The sequence below is a fragment of the Pimephales promelas genome, chromosome 5 (assembly GCF_988280905.1).
Source record: "Pimephales promelas chromosome 5, fPimPro1.hap1.1, whole genome shotgun sequence".
Classification (NCBI taxonomy): domain Eukaryota; kingdom Metazoa; phylum Chordata; class Actinopteri; order Cypriniformes; family Leuciscidae; genus Pimephales; species Pimephales promelas.
Window position 1 is genome coordinate 5852734 of NC_142773.1, and position 8716 is coordinate 5861449.

At 36.0% G+C, this 8716-nt stretch overlaps 1 protein-coding gene across 2 annotated transcripts; it reads left to right on the forward strand.

The window, feature by feature from the left end:
• Positions 1 to 2639: 2639 nt before the first annotated feature.
• Positions 2640 to 7881, forward strand: LOC120470450 (uncharacterized). Of its 2 annotated transcripts, none has more exons than XM_039660039.2 (3): positions 2640 to 2964; positions 3666 to 3883; positions 6319 to 7881. In XM_039660039.2, the coding sequence occupies exons 2-3, from the start codon at positions 3826 to 3828 to the stop codon at positions 6990 to 6992; spliced, it is 732 nt and encodes a 243-aa protein (XP_039515973.2). In that variant the 5' UTR covers positions 2640 to 2964; positions 3666 to 3825; the 3' UTR covers positions 6993 to 7881. The 2 variants fall into 2 exon arrangements, with proteins under 2 accessions (XP_039515973.2, XP_039515975.2); XM_039660041.2 differs by having other exon boundaries at positions 2640 to 2831.
• Positions 7882 to 8716: the final 835 nt, after the last annotated feature.

Genomic DNA, 8716 nt, shown 5'->3' on the forward strand with positions numbered 1-8716 from the left:
AATAAAGACTTATTATTATTAGATAATTGGAGACCTATAACTTTACTTTGTAATGATTATAAATTACTAGCTTTGGTATATGCTAACAGAGTAAAAAATGTCTTGAACAAGTTAATAGACGAATTTCAGTCAGCTTTCATTAAAGGTAGATATATTCATAACAATGTGAGACTGATTATGGACATGATAGATTACCAGAGCCTTATTAACACTGATAGCCTATTATTGTTTATTGATTTTTTCAAGGCATTTGATTCTATCGAACATGACTTTTTACTGGAATCGCTTCAACTTTTTGGTTTTGGTGAAAAATTTTGTAAGGTAATCAGAATGTTTTATGACCAAATATACAGTTATATTTCACTTCAATCAGGCATCACTCCAAGAATTAATGTCTCTTGTGGAATAAGACAAGGGTGCCCAATTTCACCAAAATTATTCATTCTCTGTACGCAGCTTTTGGCTTATTTTGTAATAAATAATAAAGACCTTGAAGGGATAAAAGTTTGTGACACCGAATTGAAAATGAGCCAATTTGCTGACGATACAGTGATATTTCTAAAGGACAAATCAATTCTTCAGAAGGCTCTAAATGTGATTTCTGTTTTTTCCAGAGCATCAGGCCTTTGCCTTAATCTAAAGAAATGTGAAATATTACCTTTATATAATTGCACTGAGGAAACCTTGGAGATGATTCCAGTTAAGAATGATGTGAAATACTTGGGCATTCATCTATCTAAAAACTTGGCAATAAGAGAATCCAAAAATATTACAGAGAAATTTGAAGAAATAAAAAGAAACTTAAATCATTGGTTAACAAGAGACTTAACCATTTTAGGACGTAACCTATTGTCAAAATCAGAAGGGGTTTCTAAATTAATTTATCCAAGTTATTCTCTTTATATTAGTTCACAAAACATAAGAAAAGCAAACACTATAATATACCAATTCATCTGGCGTAATAAAACGCACTACATCAAAAAATCACAACTTGTAAAGGACTATAATAAAGGAGGGTTAAAAACAATTGATTTTGAATCTATGGTTGGAGTTTTTAGAGTTAACTGGGTTAAAGCCTTTCTAGATAAACCTGATTCTCTATGGTATCATATTCCCAAAAATATTTTTGATAAAGTGGGAGGCTTGGATTTCCTTTTAAAGTGTGATTTCGAGATATCCAAATTGCCAGTAAAACTGTCCGATTATCATAAACAAGTTCTTTATTACTGGAAGATGGTATTTGCTCATAATTTTACACCACATGGTTCCACTTTGTGGAATAACAGAGTGATAACAATTAGTAGGAAAACACTTTTTTTCAGAAATTGGTTTGAAAAGGGAATCATCTTCATCACTGATATATTAGATGAACAAGGAAATTTTCTTAGTTTTACGGATTTTAAAACAAAATTTGATATACAAAGTTTAGTAAGGGATTATAACAAGGTATGTAAAGCAATACCAATAGCCTTATTAAATATGATACGAAATTATTTACATTATTCCAAAGGTCAAGTAAATTTGCCTAAATTGCAATTAAACCAAATTCCCATAAACAGCAAAAAATGTAACAATAATTGTATTAGCAAAATACTAAAATGTAGACTATTTCATGATTTTGACCAAAATATAAAAATAAGGCACTATGATGACAAAATAACAAATAAATACATCAAGTTCATGAAATGGCCTATACCTCCTAAAATTAAAGAAATGCAATTCAAAATTATAAACGGATATTATCCAGCAGCAGCAATGCTGAAAAAGAGATTTGGTTTTGAAGTGGAGCCATGTGTGTTCTGCTCCCAGGAAGATGAAACTATTGAACATTTATTCTTCTCTTGTCCAGTGATAAGAGGATTCTGGCAAGATGTCATGAATTGGCTAGAAATAAAAATGGAGAGAATTTTACAATTGAAGTTAGAGCAAATTCTTTTTGGTAACGAAAACCTTCCGAAGGAACTCTTTAGAATTTACAATATTATAACAATTATGGGTAAATACCATATTCATAAATGCAAATGGCAAAATAAAAATCCATCCATAATAGTGTTTAAAATTGAACTGAGGGAATACTTTGTTTCTTTGAAACTTCTGAAAGACTCCAGTGACAAAATTTACTCTCTATGTGAAGATGTCTCAAAATATTTGTCATTATAATTTGTAAAGCTTCCATGTAACTTTATTTTATGATTATATGAAGACTGAGGATAATATATCTGTGAATAACTTTGACGTGCCTTATGGACTGAAATGCCTTTGCTTAATTGATTTAATTTATTTGTTTTTATTTTGTTTATTGAATTTTGTTTCAATGTTACTGTTTATGTTATGCACATGAGTCTCCCAACGAGAGATTTTGTAAATTGCTTTTTTTTGTAAATAAGTGTGTTCAATAAAAAAAAAAAAAAGTATGAAGTCATGTTTTATTAGGTACACAGAGTATTATTGTTGCATGGAAACTGGTAACTTGTGTGTTACTAGACCCTCGCCTATACACAAACTTTTATTACTATTAATACATGCTTTGAAATGAATGAATGAAATGCGGAGAAATAAACAACAAGCCTGTGCAGTGAGAAGAAACCCGAAATAACGCGAGAAATGCGTCACGTGAGCTGCACGTTTGATCACATGATTCAGTCACTTCAAACGCGGACTCTGGGAGGAGTTTACGCCAAAACAACATTGATCTAGTGAAAGGCCATACAAGAGAGGTTCCTTGCGGATACTTTGTTTGTTTGTTTGTTATGTAATAAACATTTTTTTTTTATTTCAATTGCATTGGACTAAGTTGTCACGTAAAAACTGACGCCCCAGTAACAACTGTCGTAAGTAGCTGACGTGCGCGCGAGCTGTTACTGTTACTGACGTGATGTAAACTAGACTTTCCTTAACCAGCAGAGCTTTATCCTGAATAAATGCATGTTTTCGATGCTGGAAATGTCAGGAGTAAATAAAGAGGTAATTCAATAACCATATGACCCTATGTGCCGAGCACCAAGGGTCTCAGACTTGCATTTGATATCAATAAACTGACAGTATTAGACAAAGTGTACATGATGAATTCTCAAACAAACCAATAAAAAGAGCAAGTTACTGAAGAAGACACATGTATGAGTTAAACGGTTGTTAACAATTAACAAAGAAGGCTGCTCACACAAAATGTCAAAATTACATTGTGAGAAGTTATGAATTTATTGTTGAATGAGAAAATGCCTTAATGCCGTTTTTTAATACTGTTTCTGTTCTTACAATACTTACAGATACTTTATTTTACACTTTATTTTAATGTGTCAATATAGTCTAATAAGAACTGAGTAATATTAACTAACTGCATACTTAATATAGGGTTACTTTCTTGTAATTATGCCTAGTTCATATTCATTCATATAGTAAATATGTAATGTGTTAAGTTGTAACCACATTGAAATAAATTGTTACCCATATTTTTACTTAATAGTTGTTTTTAAATATTTTGTTGTATCTGTCTCATTTAATTGAATAAAGTATGTTATTAACTGTGAAGTTAAAAAATATGTGTAGGAAATTACAAATGTAAATGCATAAAGAGTGTTACTCTCTCGAAATATAATCAGGTAGTGTAAATAATGGGATGGCAAGCCTATTAAATTCAATATCTTATTGTTGTGTGTTTTCCTTAGATCTGACACCTTTAGTGCAACAATTCACCAGTAAATGCGGAATAGTTTTATCATCCCTCAAATGAAGAAGTGGATCCAGTCAACCAGGAAAAACCAGGTGTAACAGCAGAGATCTTCATAGCATAATACTGTAAAGTTGTCATTTATTAAAGAGGAAGACATGAGCGATCCAGAGCCAACGCAAATAGAAAGCAAAGATGATGATGAGGAACAAAAAGGTTTGTGTCTTGATTCATTTGTTGAGGAATGCAGATGTTATGATGCTATGAATGAACTAAGGTTCCTTTAGTTAAGTTTAATGAACAATGAGCAATACATTCTTTACAGTACTTGTTAATCTTTTTAACATTAATTATTAAAAGGTTCATTCAAGGTTCAGGTTCATTAACTAATGTTACAACCGACATGACTTTTGATTTTCATCATGTATTAGTAAATGTTGTGATTGAGAATAACATTAACTGAGATTTTTAAATGCTTTTGAAATATTTTTCATTTTTAGTTCATGTAAAGTAAACTAATATAGTTAAAGTACCCCTGTGGTGAAAGTCCAGCTTTTAATGTTGTTTATGTGTCTATGTGGTGTTTTTAATTTGCTTTAAGACAACGCATGTGTAAATTCATAAGTCGACAGCATTGCTGAGTATTTTCTGCATTGAACCAAAGACAGTTTAAAAAACACAGTTTGAAATCTCTGGTGTTTCTAACGTCACAAACGACCTTGTAACCAATCAGATCAATGAGTGAGTGGAGGCAGGGCTCATTTGCATATTCATTGAACCGTGTATACTAAATGAGGGTGTCGAGTTACATTCAAGATATTTTAAGGTACCACAAAAAATGAAAGGAAAAAACGTTTAAATGTGTCGTTTTATTGATCAAAGGTGCGTTTTAAGGGATAAAATGATTAGCCGCGTTTCCACTGCCGGGCTAGGGCTGGGCCAGAGCTAACAGCGAGCCGAGCCGAGCTAGTGGCCTCGGGCCTCAAGCACCGGGCTTGCGTTTCCACTGCCGGGCCAGTAGCCCCACAGCGCTTAACCATAGTGTGCGCGCCGCAACCTCGAGATACAGAGTTAATTTTTAACACCTTTAATAACTGATTGGACCCCATTTGAAACGAAATTAATTTATAGAAATAAAACGCAGCAAGTAGGCTACGGAGCAGTTAAAGCCGCATTTCCATCACCCTTCAAACTGAAATTGCCACTTGAAAATAAGCGTCCATTTCACGTCAAAAACTCCTTGTCTGCAAATAATAATAATAATATAATAACCATCATCATTATTGTAACATTTTATTAGGCTGCGTATAGAAGACGCCTTTATCCAAAAAAGATAGAGCACAAATAAACACAATATTTTTGACGCATTATGTGTGTGGAGCACGCACTGATGGCTGCGAGACGCCCATGTGAATACTTGCAGTTTCATTGCATTTCTTTCAGTGGAAACAACTTAAAATACTCTTTCATTTCTGGTCATACAGAAAATAATAATACATTATTCGCAAATACATTTATTTGCGTAAACTCACAATAACAAGAAAACGTTGTGCTTTAACAATTAATCAAGGCGCGCTTCATGATCTCCGTGAACTGAAGCGCGAGACCTGAAACAGCCACCGCATTCGAATTTGTTCGTTTTAAATTGGACATTTAAAGCTTTAGTCTACAGGGGTTATATCCTTTGTAGATTAAAGCTTTAAATGTCCAATTTAAAACGAACAAATTCGAATCGAAAGCCAATATCTTCTGACTATGTAATTATGTAGCTAATTAATTTCTCTCTAAATGTGCATCCGGAGATGGAGATTTTTAGCCGAAAATGATTTAGAAAACAATAGTTTATTAATAAACAATTACTGCCTCGTTATTTTGTATTATTTTATTATCAGACACATTTATTATAGCTTATAAATCACCTTTCTGTAGGCTGTGCTCTTCTCATTCAGCACTGCGGGGAAAATATCATTTCCAGGTTCTAATTTGGCCTCAGAAAACCAGAAAAATATATATTTTTTTCATATTAATTTGTCAAATATTTTAAATGTTTAGGGGGCAAAAAAAAATCAAACAAATATCTGAAAATTCGTCGATATGTAGCCTATAGCCTATATATTTTTGAATAGCATTTGGCATAGGCCTAGAGTTCAAATTAAAATGTTATGCAATTTTAAACGGTTAATCGGTGAAACATGGACACCCCTATGTGCATCTTGCTTCAGATCATAACGTTCCATAACACCGATAAACTCCGCCTTTTACCTTGAGCACGCCTCTAGCCCGAGCTGGCCCCCTCTGGCCCAAGGTATTCGACGGGCCAGAAATCCTGGCCGTTGGCCCTGAGGAAGCCCCGATCAAGCCCCGGAAGTGACAGTGGAAACGCGACTGGCCCTGGCACGCACTAGCACGGCCCGGCCCTGGCCCGGCAGTGGAAACGCGGCTAATGACTACTGGGGGACTTTTACCAATGAAATCAAAATGCACATCAAATGAAAACTGCTTTTAGTTAGCGCTGATAAATGTCTTATCATAACCAAGTAGATCGAAATGCTTACCTAACATCTGTGCCTTACCGACAGTTTTCACCAAAGTTTACCTTCTCTTTAGATGTATCCCTCTCGAATTTTGACAATATCATTTGTTCATTTTAGACTCGGCAGAAGTAACAGAGGAAAGTCAAGAACCCAGTGAAGTGGCGTGCAACCATGAGTCGGACCATCAGTATCAGAAACCTACGCAGTTCATAGCTGGAGAAAAAACGTTCAGTTTGTCACAGGACGTTGACCAGGACAGAACTACGACAACCGAAGCCAGGCCGTTCACGTGCCTTCAGTGCGGGAAGACTTTCAAACGGGCCACGGATGTCAAAGGTCACCTGCGCTACCACTCCGGCGAGCGGCCGTTTACCTGCGATCAGTGCGGGAAGAAATTCATCCTGGCGTCGCACTTAAAAACGCACCTGTCGATTCACTCGAACGAGAAGCCGTTCTTGTGCTCCATCTGCGGCAAGAGTTTCTCGCGCCTCTGCACTTTCAAAGATCACGAGAACATACACACGGGTGTGAGAGATCACGTGTGCTCCGAGTGCGGCAGCGCCTTCGTCACGGCCAACGCACTGAAGATGCACCAGCGGGTTCACACCGGAGAGAAGCCCTACAAGTGTTCGCACTGCGGGAGGAGTTTCAGTCACTCGGGGGCCCTGAAGAGACACGAGCGGGTGCACACGGGGGAAAGGCCGTACCACTGTCCGCTCTGCGGGAGGAGGTTCACACAGTCCAGCAATCTACTCACCCACGTCAAGAGACACTGTCCCAAGTCACGCTGACCAACGAGGACCCACTGTAAATAGAGGAAATCCAGACTGTAAAACCCCAGATATGCCATTAGTCAAGCCAATGAGGTGACATCGTTTTATACTTCTGATGTTCTTGATTATTTCTGATTAAATTCGTGAAGGAATTAGCGCGAGTAGCCTGATTAATCAAACCTAATTTTGATAATCGACAGAAACATTCATGTGTCTCTCTGCATGATCAATGGCACTTTTAAAGTCCCCCTGTGGTGAAAATCAAGCTTTTTATGTCTTTGTGGTGTTTTTAATATGCTTTAAGACAAACCATGTGTTAATTCATAAGTCAACAGCATTGCTGAGTATTTTCTCCTTAAAACTGTGGTGAACCAAAGACAGTCTCAAAAACACGGTTTGAAATCGCTGGTGTTTCTGACTTCACAAACGACCTTGTAAGATCACACAATTTGTTTTTGTTTTTTTTGAAGAAAGGATATATTCATTTGAATAGGTTTCACTTTTACAATTTTTCACCCTTTATGCAAATATTGATAAACTTGTCCAGATGTGAACAGAACATCAGCTGAGTTGTTTTACACCACATTCACCAGTTCAATCTATATGTGGACCTTTTTTTTCATCTTCCTCTTTTGGAAAGTGAAAACAAAATACTTGGTTTTGTCTGTTGGAGCAAATGGGAATGCAAAAATATATTATATTTCCCATCCCCTCGTGCACATTAAGAATTAAACCGTTAAAAAAGTCCTCCTGTAGTCAATTTTGTTAGTGTACGTGGTTCCGTGACTATGCAAATGAGCCCCGCCTCCACTCACTCACTCAGCTCAGAGATTCACCTGTTGACAATCACACGTTGATCTGATTGGTTACAAGGTCGTGTGTGACGTATTTTTATATTTTTATAAATGGTATTTTTATAAACAGAGTTTTTCCTCTGTTGTGAAAACAAATGCTATGAAGCACTGTCAAGAACATCCAAACCAACAGGTGGCGATATAAACCTAACCATAAAGTTGGCCAATCAGAAGCCTGCAACAAAGGTTTTTCTTTTTTTGTTGGGTTCCGGTTCTTACGCCACATGCCAAAATCTCCAAGTTTTCAAAAAAAGTGTGGTTTCAGTGACCGGATACTGTGTTTGCGTGTGGACAGGGCCTTTGATAATACTCAGCAATGGTGAAGACTTATGAATTTATGAATGTCAAAGTATTTTAAAAACACCACATAGACATAAACAACAGTAAAAACTTGGCTTTCACCACATGGGGACTTTAAAGGAGTAGTTCACTTTCAAAAAAAAACTTTTGCTGATAATTTCCTCACCCCCATGTCATCCAAGATGTCCATGTGATTCTTTCTTCAGTCAAAAAGAAATGAAGGTTTTTGATGAAAACATTCGAGCATTTTTCTCCATATAATGGACTTCAACGGGAACCAAACGGTTCAAGGTCCAAAAGACAGTTTCAGTGCAAACTGTTCAAAGGGCTTTAAATGATTCCAGACGATGAATAAGGGTCTTATCAAGCGAAACGATCGTTCATTTAATAAATAAATAACAAAGTTTAAGTTTTATAAGCTCAAATGGTCACCTTGCTCTGTTCTGTGATGCACGTCCGTGACTCTCCTGTTCGAACTCGTTCATCAAAATGAACGAATCTTTTCCAGAGTCAACTCGTTCATTTCGTTCGTTAAATGAATTAAATGACACGAAAAAAGATTTGGTCATTTTGATGAACGAGTTCAAA